The sequence below is a fragment of the Eschrichtius robustus genome, chromosome 5 (assembly GCF_028021215.1).
Source record: "Eschrichtius robustus isolate mEscRob2 chromosome 5, mEscRob2.pri, whole genome shotgun sequence".
In the NCBI taxonomy this organism is placed as follows: domain Eukaryota; kingdom Metazoa; phylum Chordata; class Mammalia; order Artiodactyla; family Eschrichtiidae; genus Eschrichtius; species Eschrichtius robustus.
In genome coordinates, this window is record NC_090828.1 from 28594118 (window position 1) to 28620425 (window position 26308).

At 43.0% G+C, this 26308-nt stretch overlaps 1 protein-coding gene across 13 annotated transcripts in view; it reads left to right on the forward strand.

Moving 5' to 3' along the window:
• PLEKHM3 (pleckstrin homology domain containing M3) overlaps positions 1 to 26308 on the forward strand; it is a 203709-nt gene that overhangs the window by 41178 nt on the left and 136223 nt on the right. For all 13 annotated transcript variants that reach the window (XM_068544574.1, XM_068544573.1, XM_068544572.1 and 10 more), the window contains one exon: positions 18066 to 19001. In XM_068544574.1, the coding sequence (XP_068400675.1) occupies positions 18066 to 19001 (936 nt within the window). The remainder of the gene's footprint in view (positions 1 to 18065; positions 19002 to 26308) is intronic.

Genomic DNA, 26308 nt, shown 5'->3' on the forward strand with positions numbered 1-26308 from the left:
TAGCTTCCCTCTTGAGGATATGACAGACCATGATTATTACTTTTTAATTCTCAATTTAAAAAAGTTTGAGTATTATGTTGAAATATATGTACTGAGTAGTATTTTGAAAACTAAACTGTAACCAGTGGCCTTTGCAAGTATTGATATAATATAACCTGGCCCCCTTTTGGTCATCCACGGGATACGCATCCTATCTGGAATTAATAAGGTTGGGGAAATGGCCTGCCAGGTGTCTGACACCTGCCCCATCTGGCATACTCTGGAGAGCAGGAGAGAGAAATCTTGTTCCTGTTGTTCACTAGGTAAAGGGCAGGGGCAAGCAGGGCCCACGGGCTGCCCACTCTTGGGCTGGGGGTGGAGAGGAGCTCTAGGTTCATGGCTGGTCACCCACTCTGCCAAATGTAATTCTCACAGCGTTTGGGAGAGGTGAGGAAGTGCCAACACCCACGTGCATACTAGTCAAGATCAGCCAAGATCTCTGAGTGAAGTTCACTTTAAAACCTTTGAAAGTAGCCATCCAAACTGAAGAAAGGCTTATTGTCTCTCCTGAAGGCATATGCCAAAAGCAGAGGGAGGCGGTATGGTATCTTGGCCAGAGCTGTAGCTGAGGACCCAGGGGTCAGGATCTGAGGATCTGGGGTCAGGCCAGATCTGGGGTCAGGCCAGATCTCTTCCTTGAGCTTCAGACTCACGTATCCGGCTCTCTGGTGAACACCTCTGCTGGAGTGTCCCACAGGCACTTCAAATTCAGTGTCCAGAAAGGGCCTGTCATCCTCACATCCTCCACTCTAGCTGTTCTAAAAATTAACAAGGGTTAATGAGAGGCTAAGGGCTCCTCAGAAGAAATAAAATATAGTCAAATGGGTCTCCTTTGAGGAGGGCAACTTGGTGTTTTTTTTTTTGTGTGCATCCCAGGAAGAGCACCTTGACTAAACAACAGGAAACAAAACGTGCCAGGAATCTGACCAAATACACAAAGCAGCAGGTGAGATTCCTGATGGGAAAGAATGACTCCCCATGGAACATAAATAGATCCCCTCAAAGTACATATATTTCACCCGAGTGTGTACATACATACAGTGTGTAATATATTAAAAGAAATTTGGTTTCTACCACGAGAAGTTACTCAGCAACAATAAATCAACGTCGCACCTGAGACAGGGAAGTGCGGGCACTGCAGCCACGTTGTAAACCGAGGCGCACCTCCGTCCTGCACACGCCTCCCCTCTGTGCGCTGTGCACACTTGCTGGCTGGGGGCTTCTCTCTGCCCCTCCCTGCAGGCCCAGCAGATTCAGTGTTTGTAGAAGAGCGAGTCAGGGAAGAAAGGTGGCCTTGTGGTCTCGGAGCCCACCCTGCAGAGCCCAGGAGCTGGCTGCAGGGGAGAGGCAAACACCCGAGGCCACCGCCGCCTTCCTGGAGGGCCGCCTCGGCTCTGGGGTGAAGGGAAGCGCTTGGGACCCCAGCAATGGCACGGCAGTGCGCCTGGTTTTCAACAAAGAGTGTGTATCTGGGGTCTGCCCAGGGCCCTCCAGATCTTTGTAGTTTGGCCAGCGGGGGCTTCTCCTAGGATCAAATGGCTTTTGGGAGGGGAGTAGAGTTTCCAGAGTCACCAGGGCTCAGCCCTGTGAGTGTGTGTATGTGTGTGTGCACACGCCCCGCATACACATGTGCTTCAGTGGATGTCAGCAAGTTGCAAACAGGTGTTCTACAGGGGCGCGCTCAAATAGTGTCTGCTTTGGGGTCAGTTTGTCACTGCGTTCTGAGTGTCCCCATGCCAAAGAGGATTTGTTCAAAAGATGCCGGTTGCTAGAGGCTACAGATACAGAAGACTCGTTACACACTGGGGTGTGCAACCCTCGCAGGGTGTGGCACAGAGTTTTAGTAACAAAACAAACAGAAGAAATGCACGGGAACCCTCTCCTCACTGTAAAGCCCTTTCCTGGCACCACAGGCAGATGGGGAAAGGCTATCAGGGTTTTGTGTCTAGCCCTGTCACTGTCTTACTTATGGGCTTTATTACTTTGTAGTCTTGTGTTTTCTCCAGTTGATTTTTATTTTTTTCTGGATCCTTTTTCTGAGGTCCCCTGAGTAGCTTAAAGACTTAAACTAGGAGTGGTTCTTCTCCTCCTCGCCCGCCGCTTCCTCCTCTTTTGCCACCCTCATTCCCTCCCTTTCCTTCCATAACGACAAGCCCAAGGGTCTTCTTCATTAGGTAGGGCCTCTGTGTCTTCTGCCTCGTTTGGCAATGATTAACTAGGCTTGTGAACCTTACTGAGGATAAATGATGCTTTGGGTATAAAGCAAACCAGATTTTGGCATATTGAGGGCAGTGGGTAGCTGGGGTATAGTAAGAGTTGTTTGGCTAATGGGCAAGCCTGTCTGAAGAAGGCCTTCTGGTCAGACAAAGTAACATATTGGTTAAAAAAATGACTATAAACCTAGACTGTTAGAATTTCATTCCTTGTTTCAGTACTTACTAGCTGTGTAACATAGGGCAGGTTTCTTAATCTCTCTGAGCCTTAATTTTTTTTAGGGGGGCCATAAAGTGTGGAATAATAGTAGTACTTACCTCAATATCTTGTGAGCATTAAATGGGTTAAAAGATCTAAAGTGCTTCTTAGAACCATGTTTGGCACACAGTAAACAATAGATGTCTTAAACATTTAATAATATTATTATTACTATTACAATTGAATTTGGAAGTCATCCATGAGAAGCAAAGTGATACTACCAATCACTCCGAGTTTTCCCTGGCATAGTCAGTTTCATAAAATGGCCTCGTAATAAATACTTCTTGAATTGGCCTTCCTGCATTGTACTTTCTCATAGCTGTTAACTGGTTTGTTAATGGGAAATAAACCGTCCATGCCCTCTCTCATACTGATTTGTCATCAACTGTTTACTGTCTTCTACACCAGAGTTTATGGTCACTGAGGAAGAGATTGTTTCTTATGCATTGCATTATCCTCAGTACCTAATATAGTGCTCTGAACGTTCATACATCCTGAAAACATTTTCTTACACGTGAGATGAATGTATTTCTGATCGAAATCAAGCTGATAAATTAAGAACATTAGTTCTTTAGCTGGTTTATGTCCTTCTAGAAAAAGAACAACTCCACCCTCTTTTCTGAGGGCCTTGCACCATCATCTAGCATCTCATACCTTGCACATCCTCTCTGTGAAGTTCTTTAGCAGCAGGAAATGAAGATTTGCTTTCATCTCAAAGGCTGCTGTGCACTATCCTTGTGATAAGAGAGAATCAAACAGATACGGCTTGTAAAGTAGCCCCTAGTGTTGGAAGAATGGTGCCCTGGCCTTGGAGGAGTCTCCAGATACCATCTCAGACTCCGGGGTCGCACAGGCATGGTTACGATTACCCTTTGTAGAGGAATCTGACTGCTGTTTGGTGAGCACAAAGCCTGGGGAGATAATTGTGGTGCGCCCTTTAGTCTTTCTGAAGTTGGCAGTCACGTGAGGTAATTTTTTGCATCCCTCCTCAACTTTTCCCTGTTCCCTGATAGTGTTTCTTTACAGAAGGCTATTGCTTTGGATTTGAAGATCACTTCTTTCCTAGGTTTTTGGTATATATGAGAGCAGAACACATCAAAGAGATTAACAGCCTACTTGTTACTATCAAAGCCAACATCCGAGCACCTGGTGTGTTCATCCTCAGGGTAAGTGAGAGAGCCCAGGTGGAAAGAGAAGGGAAAAAATAACAATAACAGCAGCAAACACTTAGTTCACTATTTTAAGTGCTGTGCAGATAGCAGCTTATTTAATTCCTATAACACTCCTGTGATATAGGTATTTTTATTGAGCCCTTTTTAAGGATGAGGACACTGAGAGCTTAAGTAACGTGCTTCCTGTCCCCCAGCTACTAACAAGTGGGTCCTCGGTTTGGACCCGGGCACCCTTTCTTCAGACTCCATGCTCTTAACCACTAAGCTGGAGCTGGACCCCTACTTTGGAAGCCAGTAGTTCTCAGTCCCCAGAACCCTCCACTATAGAAGCCTTGTTGGCAGTCAGTCCCTGTGGGAGTAAAGGGTAGGAAGTGGTGTGGAGGAAACAGACCTGGGTGATAATGTTCATCAACTAAAATTACTCCCTCAGGGAATCACTGGTTAGGAAAACTGAGACCCACCCAAGCAGTCTAGCTAAGCAAGGATTGTTTCCTGCCTTTAACACATTTACCACATGAACAGTGCAGAGCTGGTCACAGTCCTTTAGGGGACCCATGAATCTGCAAGAGGAAGACTGTAACTTTGCCTTTCATACTCTTGAGTGTTATCCATACAGAAAAGCGTAAGTGAACCGACCCCTCTGGGTTTGTGACCACGGAAAGAAGGCTTCAGAGTTTTGCCCCATCTTTGGCTTCCTTTTTCAGTCTTACTCAGAAGCCTGTGAATGCACTCTAGAGATTTCATTGCCTCAGGAAGACAGACTATGCTAAGTGCTAGGGTACTGCCAGTGGATCCTACTAGGTGGATGGAGTATAGCTTGAATCCAATGTAGTTAAGACTACCTGCATTACCTGAGGATAGAATAGTCCTAACAAAAGGGTTAGGTCATAAACTGATGGGGAAGGAGTAGATCTAAGGCGAGATGGCAACAGCAGTTCTTTTTTATTTTTTTCAGCTTTGTTGAAGTATAATTGACAAAATTGTACGATATTTTAGACGTGCATCATGATGATTTGATATATGTATACATTATGAAAGGATGTACCCGTCCATTAAATAACACATCCATCACCTCATTTCAAAGGCAGCTATTTCTAGAGAACCTCAGGTAGGTGGTGGAGACCAAAGCTTCCTCAGCGCCAGCTCCCTTGCTCCTGCCATCCCAGGGTCTGCCATGCCCTAGGCAGCTGTAGCAAGGTGTGACTGGGAACTAGCCCTGAGGGAGGAGTCTGATCCCATAACCAAAATGGCTCCTTTTTAGTCCTAGCACTAATCTTCATTCTATACAGACATGCTCCTGACTAGTATCTGTCTTAACCCTTTCCCCCTTTGCACCGCTGTTACCCTGTTCTTGTTCACTAAGTAATGATACAGCCAGAGGCAGCAGGGAATTTCCTGTGGGATAAAAAAGATGGGGTCCTAACACCATAGAATTACAATCCAAATATAAACATATATTAAGGTAAGAACATAAAACGCCATAAGAACATGTGGACACTAGATATGTTATCAATATGAAAAATAGGTATACACACACTCTCTCTCTTTCATCCCTCTAAGTATATACACACGGTAGAGGAAGGTGAGGCTATATGGAAAGAACACTCATCAAGGACTTGCAAGCATTGTATCGTAGCTCTACCCCTAACTCACCATGTAGGTTTGGAAAAATCACTTGTCTACTGCCTTTGGTTTGTAAACCCGTGAAGCAGGTTAAATTATCTCTATAATCTTTCCCAACTCTAAAATGAGATTATTCTAGGATGTCGTTGAACTGACCTTGACTTATGGTTGTGTGGGAGCCAATTACTATAGTCAGAGAGGTAATGGAAGGTCATGATGGGAATATAGGTATGGTTGAAATTAGTTAACACAGAAGGATTTCCACGTGCCTTGTAACTCCACTTCTGGATGAACTGCTGTTGCAATTTTTCAAATAAAAAAGTTTTAGAAGAACTCCTTGGCATTAGCTATGGAGCTCTGAAACTCAGCAGACTGCCCGAATCTGACTGACTTTTCCCTCCCTGTGTTCACATTTTCATCTGCTTGGTAAGGGTAGTGGTCAACTGGGCTTTTGTTTCAGTCGGTTTCACTCTCTGGTGACCTGGTACCATCCCTCTGCCTGTTTTTCTTGTGCTGAGTACTTTAGGAGAAGGTCTCAAGCAGAGTTTTTCTGTAGGGCTAGAAAAACCATGGCAGTATGGTTTCTTTATCTGGAGTTCTATGTTACTCTGTTTTGATTCCCTTGTTCCCCATCTTTCACTAGAGAAAAAAAAAAGAAAGAAAGCCAAATTTGGGACTTATACTAAAATGACTGCTTTTTCAATTATGATGTTTCTCAAAAGACTTGGAGCCAGTAGAGGTGGGAATATTCCTACGGGCTTAGAACAAGTGAGGTCACCAGGACATGGGCTCTGCTGAATTTATGATTCACCCTTCAGCAAGATTAGTCAGTGCAAAGAAGTTGCTAAAATAGGTCACAGAAAGTTGATTTTATATGGTTGTATAGTTTCCATTGGTTATATTTTTCGGAAACCCAACATGCCTCATTGCCAGCCCGCATCCTGATTCCTAACAAATGTATATGGGAACTCTGAAAATGAAATGTCTGGCATTTTTTTGCGGTTGTTCTGTTAATGTGTTTTATCTTTCTTGGCTAAGGAGAACTATAGTTACTAATTTCACAAACTGCTAGAGTTACTTCCTTAAAACACAGATCTTTTGGTGCTACTCTGTTCTCAAAAATGAATCATGGTTCCCCATTGTTTACAAAATCAAGTGTAAATTTTCTAAAGCATCCAGATATCTTTCCCATCTTTCCAAGCTTATCACCTGCACCTTTCTTCACCCCATCTGTGTGCTAGTTTTGAATGTGCCTTGTGCGTTCAAGCTCCTGGGACTTTGCTCATGATGTCTCTTCACCCACAATACCTTCTCTGTCTTCTTCACTTTTCAAAATCCTCCATTTTCTTTCAAGGACCAGTTCAAATGCCACATCATCCCTGAGACCTTTCCATGTTTTTCCATTTTTTAAAAAAATTGAAGTATAAGTAACTTACAATATTATATTAACTTGAGGTACACAACATACCTATTTTCTATTTTTATAGATTATGCTCTGTATAAAGTTATTATAAAACATTGGCTCTATCTCCTGTACCATGCATCACATTCTTGTAACTTATTTATTTTATACGTGGTAGTTCGTACCTCCTAATCCTTCTAATTCACCTATTTTGCTCCTCCTCTGACCCCTTTCCCCTCTGATAACCACTGGTTTGTTCTCTGTGTTTCTTGTGGTTTTTTTAAATTAAAATTATTTTTTTTCTCTTATTTTATGTTTCCATAGCACATTTTATTCTGCCGTGCATTATAGGTAATTGCTTGTACATTCATCTCCCACACTAGGTTAGCAGTTCTTTGATAAAATGAATTGTACTGTAGACAACTTTCTATCATATCGTGTATGAGCATATGCAAGGTGTTTGGTTGAACTCTATGTATTGGTGCTTGGAAAATCAGGACAGCACAGTTTTTATTTGCTTGTTTCCAGAATGAAAATGGCCTCTCTTTCATTTCTCCATACCTAAAGCTTGAGTCAAGTTGAATGAAGCTTATTAGTATTAATACTGTCAATAAGAGCTATCACTTAATGAGAGTTAACTTTATGCCCAGACCTGTGCTAAGAAGTATTCATCCATTATCTTATTTAATATTAATAATAGTTTAATATGTTAGACTAAGAGATTAATATTTTGCTGATTTTTCAAAGGAGGAAGCCAAGCCTTAGAGAAGGTAACCTCACCCAAGGCCATCTGGCTAGTATGTGGTGGAGCTAGGATCCCAAGCCAAGCCCATTCTGGAGGCCACACATAACCACGCTCTAATACTGCCTCTCAAGTCTGAGGAAGCTTAGGCCTCATCCCCTCCACCACAGATAAAGCACAGTGTCATCTAGATTGAAAGTGTGGAGGTTGGAGTTCCACTCTCAACTTGCACACTCTGTGTTATAACCTTGGCCAAGACATTTTGTTTCCTGGAACCTCTTTCCAAATCTGTTAAATCAGTTAGAATGCGTTTAGAAGCAAGTAATATAAACTCAGCTGAAAGTGGCATAAACAGTGAGGCCATTTATCATCTTATTTTTTCACGTATCTAACAGACAGCTATTGGACACTTAGTGAATATCAAACACTGTATGCAGTAAACACTTAAGGACACCTACCTCTGGTGGCCCCAGGGTCATCAAGATCCAGGCACTTTTCATCTTTTTCCTCTGCTATCCTCAGTATATTGGTAGTGTCTCTTCTCTCCCTCATTTATGCAAGATGGCTACAGCAGTCCCAAGGATATATATCGGCCACCAAAGTCAGGAAGGGAAAGCAGGGCACTTCCTCTGGGTCTCTTCCCAGAGGACCCCAAAAGCACCTCGTCTGCAGCCAGAACTGGGTTGCATGCCTTCCCCTAAAGCAATCTCTGGCAAAGGAAAATACGGTTACTGATTGGGTTAAACAAATCATGATTCTTTTTGTGGGGCAGGGGAGAGGCCATCTCCACAACTGAACAAAATTAGGGTTCCATTGGTAAATAAGGGGGAGACAGTTGATAGGCTGGAGGCACCTGACAGGTTCTACTTCAGATAGGGCTGGGCTGAAGAGATTTCTAGTCCCTTCTGGCTCTAAGTTTCTATGATTCTGTGTTACCCAAAGATATAGCAATGGAATGCCACTTATCTTAAAATCTGGTGGCCTAAGTATGAGAGATTCTTTTATACTTAATTCGTATAGATTAACGAAACAGAATGAGAAGCTCACGATGGCCAAGACTGAGCATCATTTGAAAGTTGATGTTTGGAAATGTTTTCTGGGTCAAAAAGTTCTGTAAGCACTAGAAATTACCCTTGTCACAGAAGGCAGAAAACCTCTGAATTTAAGAGGTTGGGTCTGTGATCTCCTGGTCAGGTTCACACTTGAGACGTGAAATTGACCAGGTCTGTGTTGACTTATGCACTATCACTGTTGCTCATAGCACAAAGAACTTAGATGGAAAAGGTCCCCAGCTGGTGTGTCTAGCTAATACATAGCTAGATATGTTATGGATCTCTTTCTTCTAGAGCCTGCACAGATATGTCTTTTCCTCTAGGTTAATGAAGGGAAAACAAATGGGATATTCTCTTTTACCCGTAAAGAAAGATCTCCAAAGTAACTCACAGAAGAGATATCACTTGAACCTAGTTCATTTCTGCCAGAATAAGTTAACAAATATCTGTGAGCACTACTGTGGCCAGCACTGTGTGAGGGCTTATATACCATATTGAAAATGTACAAAACACAGCCCCTCTTTGGTTCCTGTAGCATCATTCTCTTCATGTTCTTTGCTATGGACATTTGTGGCAGTGTCATGATTGATGTGCATCCTGTTAATTTCACTTCCCTTATGCGCCTCTAATGAGAACAAAGACCTAAATTTGGTTAATTTCCCCTTAGTCTCTGGCTTAAACACAGTTGAATAATAACATGAAACAAATAGACTTGGAAAACTGTTTCGTTAACCAGAAATGTGAAGAAAAGAGACTTGATTGTGGTCTAGAATGTCAGAGAAGTCTTCATTGAGGAAAGGATGTTCCAGCTGAGCATTGAGGGTTGAGCACACAGCCGAGGTGGAGATGAACACAGGCTTTGTGTGGGGTGGTCAGAGGCTAAGCCAGAACAGGACTTCATTTTGGAGAGCGGTGGGCTGAGCTTATGGAGGACTTTCAAAGCCAGACAGAGAGAATTAACATGATATGTTTGGCAAGAAGCACTTGAAAATTTCTTGAGAGTCAAGATTAAAAGGATATTTTACAGAAAGTCTGGAAGCTGGCAGGGGCCAAGGGTAGTGGGGGGTGGGATGCAGGGAATCTCCTTCCCTGTAGCTTTTGTGTCCATGTAAAGATTCATCAGTTAGAATGGTGCTCTTGGCCTCTCTCCCTCCCTTTGCACACTCCACCCCTGGGGAGGAGTAACTTACAGGCAACTTTAGGAGAGGAACCAGGCATGTGTAACTCAGCCGCTACAGGAAGCACTGATTCTGGTCCGCTCCTCTAGGCCTGCTCCACCACCCATCAGCCTTTCATGGATAGTCCCTGGGAGGGGAGCCTGTGCTGATCCAGTGCTGCGGGTGACTCCTTGGTGAGTCTGTGGAATTCTGGGGTGCTACACACCTAAGCTGTGTCCTCCAGCTGGCTCATGTTTTGATTTCTATGCGTCTGACTACCCTCTATCAATCTCAGTTGGTTTAGAACTTGGGTGAAGAAAAGTGATGCTATTTATTGGGTCCCCTCAGGCCCTAACAGTACGTGGGGTGGATTGGTAGATGGAAAGAATTGAAGGGATGGAAATGAGAAGGCTCTGCGGTCATCATGATGTGAGGTGATGAGGACTCGAATTAGGGTGACTGTGGTAAAAGAGAAAAGTGGGACTTGTGAAGAGAGAAAGGAGGGCTGTCACTGGGCTATAAACTGTTGACAGGATCTGTCTGATTCACTTGGCGTTTCCACGATTCTAGCTTAGTCCTTGGTGCATACATTCGACAAATACTTATAGAGCCAGCCACTGGGAATACGAAGTGAGAGAGACATTTAGGTCTCTGTCTTCAAGGAGCAGTTCTTTGAACGAAATAAAACAATGTTGTAAGATAGAGAGGGACTGAGCGGGGGCCCTTTAACTGAGGTGCTGAGGGATGAAGGCCTCACTGAGGATGGCACCTTTGAGGTGAAAAGCTGAGGGAGTTGAATAAATCAGTGGAGCTGGGGGGAGATGTCCCAAACCTAGGATACAGCAGCTTCAGAGTCCTTGAGGCCAGAAAGTGCTCGGCTTGTTCAAAACCCATGAGAGGCTTTTGGCTGGAGCGAGAGAAGAAATGTGAGATGATGTGAGGGGAGGTCAGAGCAATAATCAGAGGCCAGATTGTGCGGGACAGAAAGTAGAGGCGTTAGAAGAATCTGGAATCTGAAGGAAGGAAACAGATTGAGCCATAGAAGATGTAGGTTCAAGTGAATAATTTTGAATAGACACAACAAACCTTAGAATATTAGAAGACAAGAGGAAAAGAGATCCATAGAGGGGTAATTTTCAGATGTTATAGAGGAAGAGGTTCTGAAGAAGAAGGACAGAATTAGGTACAGAGTGGAGGTGGAAGGGTTAGCTTTAACAAGGAGGCAAGAAGCTTCTTCTTTTGAGACCAGAAGCTAAAATAGGAAACATCTATTGAATACTTAAGATGTGTGAGGCATCGTTCTGAGAGTTAGTCATTTCTTCCTCACAATAGTACAATGAGGTAGGTGCTAATATAGCCCATTTTAAAGATGATAAAACTGAGACTTGGGTTGAGTAATTTGTCCAGGGTTACCCAGCCAGTAAGGTCAGAATTATGATTTAAACTTAGACCAGTTGGCTCTAGCACATGTGGTCTTAACCACTGTGCTCTGTTGTACTTGTATAGGATATTGGTTAGTGTAATGTTGAAGTGAAGCCAAGTATAGTATATGTAAAGGAGCTCCCTATGGTACACAAAGAGATGGTGGAATTTGCAGTTTGAAAAGACTAAAGAAGATGTGGAAAAATTGTTCTGGGATTGTGTTTGGGATCCATGAGATGAATAAAAGAATGAATTGTCAGGATTAAAGCTATAAAAGAAGTTGAGCAACATGAATCTATGTTTGACCGGTGCTCCGGTCTGAATATTTGTGTACCCCCCCAAAATTCATATGTTAAACTTCTGACCCCTGAAGCGATGGAATTAAGTGGAGGCTTTGGGGGTGCTCAGGTCATGAGGGTGGGGCCCTCATGAATGGGATTAGTCTCTTTTATAAAAGAGACCCTACAGAGTTCCCTAGCCCCTTCCACCATGTGAAGTTATAGCAAAAAGACGACCTTTTATCAACCAGGAAGCTTGATCTCACCAGTACCAAAGCTGGTACTTTGGTCTCGGACTTCCAGCCTCCAGAGCTGTGAGAAATAAATTTCTGTTGTTTACAAGGTACCCAGATTATGGTATTTTGTTATAGCAGTTGAAGTGAACTAACATACCTGTGTTAATACTTCTGTGTCTTCCTCGAGCATGCTGGTCTTAAATAGATGATGGTAACGATCCAGAGTTGGTGATTAAATCTGGGAAGTCTGAGCAAACAAGTTTTAACTATTGACTACAGAGTCTAGAGGAAGGAGTCCAGTGAAACAAGGAAGAGACTTTAAGGGGTGAGGTGGAAGGGCTTTATGTTTAAAGGTCCTTATAAGGATGAAGTGGAAGGTAGGTGAGGTGGAGGAGTGAGAAAAATGAAGGAGTACCTCATTGGAAGTTGGAAAGTACTTTGTGATGAAGAGGTCTAAGAGGTCTAGGCTGTTACTGTTGTGGAAGAGAGAATTAGGTCTCTGGAATCAAAGAGGGGAAGGACCTATGTTTATAAAGATCCTAAAACCAGATGGCAAATGCATAACATGTATCTTTTCCCACCTCAGTGACATCATGGTGCTTTTTCCCCACTGAGTCTGGATGTGGCCTCAGCATCTTTCTCGGTACAGGGTTCCAGGCAGTCAGTAGCAGTCAGTGAAAGTTGCCTCCTGTCTCTGCGTCAGACAGTGCCAGAAGGGGCTGTTACTCCAAGGGTGCGTGGAGCTAAGAGCAGGCCAGTCAGTAAGAGGGGAAGCCCAGAAATTGGAGTTGAGGATTAGGGCTGAGACCTGAAGCCTAGAGGTTGTAACTAACCCCAGAGAAGCGTGCAGTCTTGGAGGAGTAAGTGGGGCTGGCCGGTGAGTAGATGGTTCTCAGGTTGTCTGTATCTGAGGGAGTCTAGTCACATTCTCCCATGCTCTAGGCTGTCATGTAGTGCTGGCAGCACCTGGGTCAGAGCTGTGAGGTGAGGTTGAACCAAGTGGCACTGTAGTCTGGGAGGCTGGGGGTGGGATCTGGAAGTCAAGAGACAGTAGCAGTTGAGTACAGGTCATTGGCACTGGCCATTCATGAAGAAGAGCCAAATCATAGAAGTGTCTTTGTTCTGAAGTGACGCTATGGTTCCTCCTTTATCATTGATCTGGAAGCCTCCTATTAGAGTCATTTGCCAAAACTGAATTGTAAGCACCTTGAGGATGTCTGTCATCTTTGGATCTCCAATAAAGCTTAGTGTTCTACTTTGCACATAGTTGGTACTCAGTAAATGTGTGTCAAATTGCTTTGCTCTCTTAGTTTTGAGCCCATGTGTAGTTGTAAATCCTGTTTCCTAGGCTTTCAGATCTTAAAATCATCTATCCTTTTAGCTAACAATAGCCTAGATAACCTGTAGAGAAACTGAAAAGAAAGATGATGAAGGGCAAAGGAAATGTAATAAATCTGTTGAACTTTGAGAGGCAGTCCTTTTGGGCTTGTCTAGGACAGAATGTGGTTCTGTAGCATCATGGTACTCCATTCACTCTCTACTTCGGCTTCCTTTCACATTTATTCATCTTGTTGTAAGAACTTAAATGTTTCCTTTAAATTTGCCTAGATAATTTTGATTTGGAACACTGACACCACATAGGCTTTTGAGTTCTTTGAAAATGTTAAAACGTTGCTCTTTATCTTTGATTTTAAACTATTGTCTGATCTTTGAAGTCCTATTCTTATGTCCTTCATGGTGCTGACTCAGGCAGTTCAGACTTTCTTGGTAAATTAAATGTTTACCTAAATGTTTCATTTATTGTGATCTGGGACATGGTGGTTTTTAAAAAAACAGAATTGCATAAAGTAACCCAAATGGAAGCACATTTTAATTACATATGCTAATATATGTGAACATGCCTAATTATTATTTATAATATTATTATTACACATGTATACTGTCTAAAGGCTTCCTATCAGACGCCCTACAGTCTGGGCAGAAGGATTGCGGGTGCCGGGATGTGGAGGCAGAAACTGTTTTTAATCATTTCTTATTGATTTTCTGGGAATACTTTTATTATATAACTTAGTACATATTTGATGAGTGTGAAATAGTATCTGAAATATGAGTCATCAGGGTGGTGTAGCCATAGAGCCATGGGGCTTCAGAAGAGGACAGTTGTGTTCAACTAGAGGGGACAAAGAAAGGCTTCAGGAAAAGGTGAGATTTTATACTAGCTCTCACGTATGATGAAAACATGGGCAAGCAGAGATGCAGGGAAATCTAGGCAGGGAGAACAGTGAGAGAAAATGCCTGAGGTCGGGAGGGGCCAGTAGTGGAAGCCACAGCAAGTCCCCTGGCTGGAGTGTGGGGAGTGGAAGAGAGTGGCTGCAGTGTCAAAGGTCTCTGGGGAAATTCAACACGGAGGGGTCGGGCTAACATCCTCTGAACCTCCTAATCAATCTCCATATCCCTGCAAGTAGGACAACCACCTGTAACATATTCTTGCATAAAAAAAAAAACAAAAAAAACCCAACTAACTGGATCTTGAGATCTAAATAGCAGATGAGGGACTTCCCTGGTGGCGCAGTGGTTGACTCTGCTCCCAATGCAGGGGGCCCGGGTTCGATCCCTGGTCAGAGGACTAGATCCCACATGCATGCCGCAACTAAGGAGCTGGCGAGCTGCAACTAAGGAGCCTGCCTGCCGCTACTAAGACTCGGTGCAACCAAATAAATAGATAAATATTAAAAAAAATAATAGTAAAATAAGTAAATAGCAGTTGATGGAAAACCTGGGAAACAGGAGCATTTGACTGATACAGTGAGGATACACTCAGCCAAATCCAGAATGTGAGAAATTCTACAGGACAAAGGAATGAATTTCTTCAATAAATACATGGCATGAAAAAAAAAAAGGAGAAAGAGGGAATTGTTATAGATTTAAAGAGGCTTAAAAGACCTACCAACCAAATCAAGGTGTGGACCTAAATCGAGCAAACCATCTGTATAAAGAAATTTTTTGAGAGAATCTGGGAAAATGAGATACAGACTGGGTATTAGATAAGGAATTATTCATGTTTTAGGTGTGAAACTGGTATATATATATATTCTTATCTGTTAGAGATACAGCCTGAAATATTTACAGTAGAAATGATAAAATGTCTGCAGTTTGCTTTCAAGTATTCCAGCAAAAACAAACAAACAAACAAAAAACAATAAAAAGCAAGAGTTGGAGAGGAGTGGGAGAGAGGAAACAAGAATAGCGGAAACCTGATGACTTTTAAGCTAAGGGGTGAGCCCACAGGTGTCCATTTTACTCTTCTCCATGCCTTTGACTGTGTTTGAAATTTTCCATGAGAAAATGTGTTAAGGCCAGTCTAAGGAGTTTGGACTTTATTGTGTAGCACCAGGAAACTTGTGCAGGGCCTTGGGCTGATGAGGAGGGCATGGGAAAGGTTATGAGTGATCCAGAAAGGTTACCCCGGTAACTGAGTGTGACATGGCGGGGTGCGGGGGGAGGACTTGAAATGGGAGCCCATTTAAGATCTTGATTAAGATGGTGGCCTGAGAATGGGAACTTTTTTGAAAACAGAAAGAGGAAATAATGGCAAAAGAGGAACTCTTCGGTGGGTTGGCAGTACAGAAATGAATCAGGTTCATGAGGGGGAAAAATCCCCTCTTCCTCTTCAATCAGTAGCAATTTTTGTCCTTAAGCCACTGCGCTGGTACTGTGGGACCAGGAGGAGAGGGAAAAGGGATCTTTGTTGAGGAGGAACTGACCCAGGTCTTTGTAACTAGCCACAGTGGAAAGCAATGGGGGAGCAAAGCGTTCTCAAGTTCTTTTTGTTTATGTTTTTGTTTTTGCTTGCTCTTTTTCACAAGGGAATTACTCTCTTATGGTTTCAGTGTGAAATTTACGGACACAGTGATTCATTTTGATCACCTTTCTCTATTTTCACTGGGGAAACAACGATAATCTTTGTCAGCTGTTCTACCTGAACCATTTATGATATTAATTAAGACAGAGATAATATTGTTCATTCGTGAAATGGAACACTTTAGAGGAATGTATGTGATGAAATGATATGGTCCGGGGAAACAAAAGTTGAACTATAGTAAATGAACGAAAGCTTAGATTTAAGTATATAACTTCTGATATGTGAATAGCAAAAATATTCAAAATAAACTTCAGATTCAGTAGAAAGTAGCAGCTAGAGATTAAAGAGAAATGGTAGTTCTCCAGCCCTCTACAGTCAGATAATTAATACTTCACACACAACATATTAATAAGGTTTGATATAAACAGGCCCTCCAGAAAGGAATACATGCTGAGAATAGTTTCCTGATCACATCTGTTCTCTTCTTTTCCAAGAAATTACACTACAAACGGCAGCCTATAAGGATGGGCCATTTCCTATGATTAACACCCCTCTTTTCTATCTCAGTTTAACATACCTATTTAGAGAGGGCTGAGCCGAGGTGGGGAGAAAATATTGAAACATAGTGCGTTCTTGACCTTATTCTGCAGCAAGAAGGTGGGGGAACTTTTGAGACTCCGTGTTAGACTTCTATTCAGTCCACCCAAGCTGGCATCTGCCACCCTAGCTTATACAGTCGGAAAGGAGTGAGGTTTGCTTCTGGCTTGGGTCCAATTATAGTTAGAATTTCTAATTCGTGGAAGCTGTTGTAAAAAGCTCTCAGGGAGGAAAGAAAAGGAGAGGAAAATTCCTAGCTAAAAGCAAGAGAGATGGTTTTTATTTTATTCGGGGATGCGTGCCTGAGCTGTTGGGTCACAGGAGGGATGGGGATGGAGGGACGCGAGGTTATGGGTCTTATTATGGAAAAGGTTGAACTGTCATCGGCACCTGATGGAAATGAGAGGAGGAGAGGCGGCATCAGTGTCTAACAGCACTGCCTCTCTTACTGCATTATCAGAAAAGAAAACGGAGAATAGGCATCCATTATCTCTCTCTGCAAAGGGATTAGTGTGGGTTGCAAGAAATTAATGGCTTTTGAATTACCACAGAAATACTAATGAATGTCAGGAGCAGAGATGTAAAGCAGGTAAAACTGGCTTTTCTCTGCCACATTTCTCTCATTTTCTCTTTTGGTTTGCTATTTTAAGATCTAGATCTGTGTTACTCTTTTTTTTTTTTTTTCTCCAGCCAAGATCAGAAATCATACCCTTTGGGAATGTGATTTCTCTTCTTCAGGGAGTGACTCAATTAGTTTATGACTGTCTCTGACGTGTGTCAGCAAAAAGATTGAGAAACATCTCAGAAATGAAAAGCTCTACTAGGGAGGAGAGCTCCCTCATTTTCATGCCTGATGAAAGTATCAGGACATCTCCCAAGTGACAGTCCCCTTTTATTAAAGTATGACATTTGTGTCTGTTGCAGCTAATCATTGATTAAAGATGGCATGACCAGATGAACTTGTGAAACACAGGGGAAGAGAAGGGAAGGGAAATATACCTATTATATGCTGGACATTATAGTAGAAGCTTTATTTCTATTCTAATTCAACAAGTACTTACTAAGTACCTACTGTGTACCAGGCATTACACTATGTGCTGTGATACAAGGATGACAGGACAGGCCTTGCCCCTGTCCTCAGTGGAGCTTACAGACCAGTAGCGAAGACACACTTCTTTAAAAATTGTGAATTATTTTTATAATTTAAAAATTATAAACTGTATTATAATACAGCCTGATGAGAGCCCATTAGAGAGGAATAATATAGTAAGGATCCCTGATACTGACCCGGGGATGTGTCTGTGCAGGCGAGGGAGTGGGGTTGGGAGAGTCAGGACAAACTCCCTTTCTGGAAGAGAGGATAGCTGAGTGAAGGGTAAGTGTGTCCCAGCTGGTGGAAGTGGTGGGAAAGGGGCATTGCAAGCCGAGGGAACAGCGTAAGCCGGCTCAGAGGTGAGAGGAACTGCTATCCAAGCAGAGATCTAAGAAGTGAGTAGTCGAGGCACGGCTGGAGAACTGGTTATGAGCCAAAAGGCTCATGGCCTGGCCTTGAAGACTGATGGGGGCATCTGAGAAACAGGAGTTTGTGAGAAGTGCAGTGCACTTCATGCTCTGGTCTTTCCATTGGCCCTTCCTGGCTTTACCTACCTAAAGAAAGATGAGTATTAGCAGGGAGTTAGGTCAGGTGGCAGGAGGAACATTCTGTCTCTCGTATTTGGTACTCTGTAGAACGTTATCTAAAAAACAAGAAATCCTGGCAAAGCGCAGTTGTTTCATGGGCCCACATGGCATGGTCCCAGTCATTTGGTGTTTCTGTCTTCCGAACAGACTTCTGCATGTCACGTTGACCATGAACCCCCAACACCCCCCTCCCCAGTACTTACTCTTGAGCCAGAAGCATGTCAACCCCTGATCTGTTTGGTTTCTGGCACCCACCTTTTCATCTCATTCAGTTCATTCAAATTAATGGATTAATGTGTTGCTTCTTTTTTTTTTTTTCCTTTCTTTCTAGAACACAAGCAGGCATTCCCAAACATTCTGAAAAAGGGTTACCTGGAGATTCGGAAGGACCATGACAGTTACTGGCAAAGCTGTTACGCAGAACTCTCCCCCTACAGCTTATACTTCTACAGCCTCGACAGCAGTGGGAATCAAAACCTCTATGCCACGTACCAGCTGTCACACTTCCAGAGCATATCTGTTCTGGGCAACCTCGAGGCCAGGCTGGTGGATACTGTTCTGTATGACAACACTCAGCTGCAGCTGAAGGCAGAGTCGCCATGGGAGGCTTTGGACTGGGGGCAGAAGCTTTGGGAAGGTGTGCACGCCGCCGCGCCTGCTTACACGGGACGGCCAGGGGAGCTGGCTGACTCACCGGGGCTCGGTCATCATGTCGACTGTGCACAGAATCGTTGCTTGCAGAAGAAGTCCAGCGAGCTGCTCGTGCCATCCACTGTCTTGGATAGCCCCAAAGAGTACCAAAACATCCTCAAATCGGGGACGCTGTACAGGCTGACCATCCAAAACAACTGGAAGGCATTTACGTTTGTCCTGAGCAGGGCCTACCTGATGGCTTTTCAGCCCGGCAAGCTGGACGAGGATCCCCTGCTGAGCTACAATGTAGATGTGTGTCTGGCCGTCCAGATGGACACCCTGGATGACTGTGACTCTTGCTTTCAAGTCATTTTCCCCCAAGATGTCCTCCGCCTCCGTGCTGAGACCCGGCAGAGGGCCCAGGAGTGGATGGAGGCTCTGAAAACAGCTGCCAATGCGGCAAGGAGTTCAGAACAAAACCTGCAGGTCACGCTGAGGACCAAAGCCAAGGATCAGATGGGTGGGCATGAACTCAGGAAGAACAAACGCCAGTCTGTGACCACCAGCTTCCTCAGCATCCTGACGACTTTGTCTTTGGAACGAGGACTCACTGCTCAGAGTTTCAAATGTGCAGGTATGAAACAAATTTTCAGCCTAAAGCTCATTAAAGAACAATCCTGAATCCCACAATTGGAATTCCCTTTAAAAATCCCCTCAAGAGACCAGTCCTAGCTAGCTACCTCTTGTTTAAAAGGCATCTCTCCTTTAAGGAGTTTGCTATATTAAACCATCTGTCCGTCTTCATGCCATGCTGGTGAAGTAAGTAGAAGCAGCTCTGATCTACCCACTGAATCAGAATGACTTGGCTGAAGCATACCAGGCTAGAATTTAGGCTTCCTGAGTCTGCTGTGATGACATTTCCTCTGCCTTCTTAAATAAAGGTCACTGGGAACGTGGATGTCACAGATTGTCTCCTAAGAGACATTCAAGCCCAAAGCTGACTACTAGCACTCCTTAGGCGAGGAAAATGTCTGTAGTCAGTAACTGTCATTGATCATGACCTTGTCAAACCCTGTTAAGGTAGAATCCAGAAAGTCAGCCTTGACAGAAAACCTGGAGGTGTCTCAGAGCAGGGCTAAGATGATTCAGCAGATGACCTCTGAGTCACGATGGGCCGGTGCCTCATCCTGGGGAAGCCTGAGGCTACTGGAACTGCTGTGGAGGGTGAGACACAAGGTGGAGGCCAAGGCAGTCATCTGTTAGTTCTTAAAACCCTGCTACTGCTTCTCTCCCCTACTCACCATTCCTCTCACCTTCCCCCAGACAGTAAACCAGAAAGAAGACAACCCGCACTAAACCAAGTCTATATATCTCCTGTAAATGAAATCAAGTTATTTCAGTAAACCCCACAGTTTGTCACAAGACATTTACCATGAAGGTAGCTTTAATTGGAAGCCTGATTTGGAAAATTTCAATTCAAGTGTATCAGATTTAAGTATGTTGTTTAGAAATGAACAGGAAACTCGCCACCAGTCAAGACCAAATTTTCAATTTCGTGCTTGTTCCTGCATTGAAAAGCCAAATAGTGGTGGCACAATGAAACTTTGAATTTAAGTTAATTATGATGATCGCCTTTACTAGTGAAAAATAATTTACCCAAAGGGGAGATTAAGTAAATCATCCCTGCTTTGTCTGGAGGGCCTCGGTAACTGGGAAGCAGACACTTGCAGGGTGGGATGGGAGAGACCGGCAACCCCGAGCCGATAAAGAAGCCGTACTAGTGAGGGCCGTATGTGTGCAGGCATGAGTGACCTTGTGTTAAGTCAGCCAGCTACTTTTGGAAAATGCTTTTGAACTAAGGAGATGCTGGCTTTAGCACAGTTTTTAGAAATTATTGACATTTCAGTGTCTTATTATACTAGTGCATATATTATATTTCAAAGTTCAGCCATTCAACAATCATTTATAAGTGCTTACTCTGTGGACACGCTGGAATTATGGTACACTCCTGTGGCTTCAGACTGCTGAGAGCGGCAACAAATCTGCTTTCTTATTGGAATCAGGGAGAACAGCTCAGCTTAATTTTCAAGGTAGAGACCAGAGTATGAATCGGGAAACTTCCTAGTAAAAGAGGCAAGAAAAGCCTCAGGTGTTAGAAAAGATGGTCCCTTTGTGGGCTCCTACTTCACCTTCCTCTCCTAAGTTTGCTTCCTGATGGAGTGTGCCCTGCCCACATTCTGTACCACCTGAGTAGCATTTCTAACACTCAGAGGAAGGAGAGATGCAGGTAGAGGGTACCATTCAACAGGTCCACCACATCTAGCAGTTGGAGAAATGAAAACAGGAAAAAGGCATAGGAAGATGAGTAGGAGAGACAGGGAGAAGGAAGCTAAGTGGAAAAGAGTAGGAAAAGGATCACATAATGGGCTGGGATAGAACTTGGGGCAGCTGCTTTAGGGTCCATGTTTTAGAATGCTGCCCTTTGCTGTGTGAATCAGGTGCTCACTGAATAGCTGGCTGGAGAAGAGGTTGGGGATGGGTGGTAATGGGGAACCCAGGAGACAGGGGTAATGTAGCCTAAAACTCCTTTGCTGCTCGGCTTTTACCTTCATGCTTTGGTTTGGAGTTCTAATGGGGCACAGGTAGGTTTCTCGTTCGACATGGGGAGAAGTCAGTCCTAATTTGTACAGTGTGGCTGATTCTCAAGTAGAAACTTTTAATTTCACTTCAGTGCCCCCTCTTCCATCAGAAACTGCTACGCTCCGTTGCTTTATGGTACACGTGGGTTATGGGTAAGCGCGCCGGGAATACCGGTTTCCTACCTCAGGTAGGAATACTTCATCTCCTGTAGGGGGCAGAGTCTCAAAAGAAAAATATCAAAACTTGGTAAGCAAACCTCTGAATGTTTTCTAAATTATCTGGGAGGCTGTTTATTATATCAAAGATTATTATAGCAGATGGAACTTTAAAAATTGATTTATGTTTCTCACAAACACAGGTAATCTAAACCAGCTGTTTATTCATTTAGTACTTGTATCCCCTAACTTTTCATCCTCATAAAAACACACATTCAGTGAAAAATCTGATTGTATAGCATGTTTACCTCCCAAACTGTCAAAAAGTCCAGTAAATCGTTTTTAGTTGAATCTTGGCTTTATCATTTTAGGGAGAAGCTAATTCACAGTATTTCATGGTTTAAGTGAGCCTCTTTAGACTACAAGTATTTATGTCCACTTAGTCCCTCCCCCTTTAAATATTGTTGATGAATAAACTTTAAAAGTGGAAGATTGCACTGAGCAGCTCTTTATCATGATGTCATTCAGTTGCTATTTGGGGGAGCCACAAATGTTGGCTTTTAAATCTACAAAATAGTGCAGTTGGCCTCACTTCACTAAATTCTTTCTGTAGGTGAAGAATTTTCTATATCCTTTTCTGAAACTTAAAGAGCCCTTGCAGAGAAAATGGACTCTGACCATCCCCAAATGCCTGAGGTTACGGTTTTAAAAATACATGCTTGTGCATAACTGTGTATTTCTTAACACGTGCTTGAACTTTTTATAGTATTTGATTATGTGTGGTTTGTTCCATGGCTTCCTCTCCAGATCCATGGCTGCCCTGTATTAGGAAACCCAGCTACAGTGGTCTTCTTGCTGTTATGGAACGTACCTTGGTCATTCATGCCTCCAGGGCCTTTATATTTGCTGCTCCTTATTCCTGAGAACATGCCTTTGAAAATTAAGTTCTTCCATTCATTCTACCGTTTATTGTGGGCCGAGTTTCTGACCACATGCCCCAAACTCAGGTGCACCTGGACGAGTCAGTGCTGCGAGAAAGCAAACGTGGTCCCTGTCCCTGCCTTCATGGAACTTGCAGTCCCCTGGGGAAAACAGACATTAATCAGATACTCACATCACCAATGCCAAATGGCAACTGTGAGCAGGGCTGCGGAAGTTAGGCCCACAGGTCAGATTAGAGAGCTGTCAGAGGTGGTGCCATGTGGAACTCTGTGAAATTGCAGACAGTCATTTTTGACCTACAAAAAAAAGGGCAGTTTGATAAGGTTGAACTTCATGTTTGACCCTGAAGTCCCAGAACGTTCCTGAGCAGAGGAGCATGTGAGGAAAGTGGTGTTTAAGAACAATTAATTTGCTGGTGCTTTAGTACAGCTTTACAGAAACACATCGGTAGCAGAAAATGAGGAATGCTTCTTTAATGAAGTCACTGGTTGGGATTCAAAATTATGTTTAGCAATGGGGCATCTGTAGTGTTAAAATATTAATGCTAAAACAAATGACTGTGCAGCTTATTAAAATATTTATGGGGTATGTACTTGTAAGTGGTTCTAAATGAGGTTGTTCACAGAATGCTGTATAAATTCAATTATAAGGCAGTAGCCCGGTTTTCTTCTGGAATTAGACATGTGTACATATCTATTTCCCCTCAATAGATGCATGGTTTTCTTGGCACTAATACATACAGATTTTTTCCTCTAATTTCCCAACAAAAAGAAACCTAGCAATTGAGTATTAATGATAAAAGGGCCCAGGACCTTTTTTATAGATGCTGCAAGACATGCAAAGCTCCGGTCTTGAAGTGTCTTACTGCTTTGTAATCTGAAGGTGAAATCGGACAGCCCACTGTGGGGCAGTGTTCCTGATTCTGAACTGAAATTGAAATGTTAACGGAAGAGACAGCAAGAAAACAGTGAGCTGAGGGGATCCCCTCCACCATTTCACACTGTCAGTTTTTATGGTTTTACTCCTTTGGCTGCTGTTTAACCTCTTGGGACTGCTGTTGGTAATTACATCTCTCTGGCATTCAGAGCATTTTGCTTTCCTTTTTTTCCCCCCAGCCCTTGGGAGGGGTAAGCCCGAGGTGGGGGGGGGGGGGAGTTTTGCTGTGAATTCTTCAGCCATTTAGTGCAAATTCCTGTAATTACCGGCATTGTGTCCTCTCTGAATGGCACATAATACAGCAGAAGCCATTCCTAATTGAGACCTTACAGGAGGTACAAATCCTCTCTTTGTTCAGCCTGACAAATTAGTGCCAGAAAGTGGCAGGGTCCGAGTGGGAATCAAAGGCAAGAAACACAAAGATGGAACTTAAGGCTACAGTAATAACCCTCTCTTGTCCTGAAGGGAGAAAAGGAATGACCAATGAAAAATGAAGTTTTTTTTGTTATAAATTCCCTTGACATGACAGCACCTTGGGGCTGCTCTATTTATTTAGCAAAAGTGATTAAACAGTAATACAACAGGACTGCCCATTGTTTCCACGGGTGCCCCCCACCTCACAGACCCCTGCTGCCTCGGCTAATTGATTGACAATGAACCTCTGATAAAGAAGTATGTTGTTAGGACCTGAGGTGGGGGGAGCCTTTTTTCCCTCTCTTTGTGTGTCTGAGTGAGTGAGTGTGAGTGTGTGTGTGTGTCTGAGTGTGAGTGTGTGTGTGTCTGAGTGTGAGTGTGTGTGAGATTTCCTTTTTGCTTGCATTGCACTCCAGTTTTTCTTTGCCCCGCCCCTTCTCTCCCCTTCTTCTCTCCCCTTGCTTCCCGCCACCCCTGCACCCCAAGCTTCTCAGCAGTTGCTCCCAGCCGACATTCACAAGCAGGTAGTGAGGAATGAGGATCGTAGTGCAGGCTTTTGACAAATTTATCTTTGGAGCAAATTTCCTCCTCTCCCCCTGGTCCATTGAAGGCAGAACAGCAGTGTGAGAAGAGAGAAAAGGGGAAGGGGGCTGATTATTGGTGCTTTAAGGTCAGAAAAGTGTTCTTGTTTTTGTTTTTTTAGTTTCTCATTTGTGGGAACGGATGTCTGAAGCTAGTCTTTCAACTAAGAAGCTGTGCACTAATAACATTTACATGTGTGTGTGTTTTGGAGGTGTTGTGGAATAAGAAATAAAAATTTGAATTATCTAATCTCCCCTCAGTTCCTGAGAAGCCAAGATGGATTATTTTAAGATAGAACCTGGCTGCTTGTGGTGTAACTCAGCACCCCAAGATTGCTGTAAATTGTGGGAAGATGACCAAAGGCCTCTAGGCAGATAATTAATAGCCCCTGGTTATATATGCCCAACTAGCTAAGCTGAAGCTAAATCCCTAATTTAACTCTGTTACAGCTGCAAAAACAAATCATTTCAAGCCCCTATGAAAGCAAAATATATTAAACAAACAGTATCGACCTTGTTAATACCACATGGCATTTCATGTGATAAATGAGGGCGTCTTTCTGGCAAAGGCCTGTTTTATGACATCGTTTAGACATAAAGGATACCTTTACCCTGGTAATATAAGCATCCCTGATAGAAAGTATGGAGTGGTTAATTATTCATTAAATAGCTGCCAGTCTGGAAGTAAGCAATATTTCTGAGTTGGGCATAGTTAGTTACTTATTGGCCTCAGAGTAAACCATGCAGAATGGCAATTCTTAAGAAAAAGAGAAATTGAATTTGGGAACTAATTATGCATGTGAGTCTAGCTAGGTAAAGAAAGGTCTGTAGGTTTTCAAGTGCCAAGAAGGAAAGTTATACAACTTATAACTCATGCTCCTGAAAAAGCAAATTCTAGCATAGCCAAAAATCTGTTTTGATTCCCGTGTGAAAAATTAGGGTATCCTCTAGTAGATTTCCTTAGATCTCCTAAGGAAATGAGAGACAGAAATAAAAAGACATTGACTTTCCATGATATCTTCAATTCCTATCTTTACGACTATTTTCAAATTTGCCTCCCACTTATTAGGGACAGTAATACAGTGAAGATTTATTTGACTTAAGGAATAGGCAGGTAGCCAATTGGAGGAGAAAAAAACAATTAAGGAAGACTCAGCTATGCCCCTCAAAACATATAAATAGCTTGGATAAATGAGAATTGTTTAGTCCATTGTTGCCTTCTCACTTTGTATTGTACAAGTTATTTTGTTTTTGAGTGTATTTGATTGTTATCTCCCAGAGAAGTAATCTCTAGTTAGTTAGTTTTTTGTGCATGCTGGAGGGCTAAGTTTTATTTCCCCAACCTTGAATATGACCATGGAGGGGTTGCTGACAGTAAAATCCTTAAGTGGAGTTTTAGTGGAGGGTTTATTTCAACAAGCATTTATTAAACCCTTCATGTACACCACACACATGCTCTACCAGGCACCTCAGGATATCTAAGTGGGAGTGAGGTGCAGGCTGTGCTCTTCAAAGACATCTAGAATAACTACCCCCCAAAAAGGGTATGGGGGGTACTGAGAGACAGAGGGGTCAAGCATCATGGCCACTGGTTTGGAGACCCATACATCCATGTCTGAGTTCATGTCAGAGAATCCCTGTTGTAGAGAACTTGAAAGCTCAAGTGCTAAAGGGTGTCTCTCCTCACTTCCGCATTTTAAACTTAATCCTCCTACTTCCTGCAGAATTAATCTCAGGGGAACATCGCCTCAGCTTTTAGTACCATCTGTCAAAGATAAAACTTGAATTTCTGTTATGTGCTCATTAGGTAGTAGGTGCGATGGGAGATATAAGACAAGCATAGGTGTGGCCTGGACCCCCAGGACTTTATAGTCTGGTTGAAAATGCACAAAGGAAAAATGAGGGATTACTAGGCAGTTAAGTCAGATCCATGCTTAGTGTTCAGAAAAACATTTGACAAAACCCTCAAGACAGAGAAACTTGGGTTATCAGAGATTTTAGTTACGTCATTTTGTGAATGGTGAATGATTGGCAGCTTTACCCAAGGATTATTGACTAATGGATTCCTTTCAGCGTAGAATGTTGTCAGTAAAGGTCATGATAACAATGAGAAGCAGTATACTTTAGTAATTAGAGCGAGGACTCTGGAATCAGACTGGCTAAGTTTCTAGATCTGCTACTCACTAACTCTGTGACTCTGGGTAAATTACTTAACCTCTCTGTACCTCCATTTAAAAATCTCAGATGTGAGAAAATAATCACATCTACCCCAG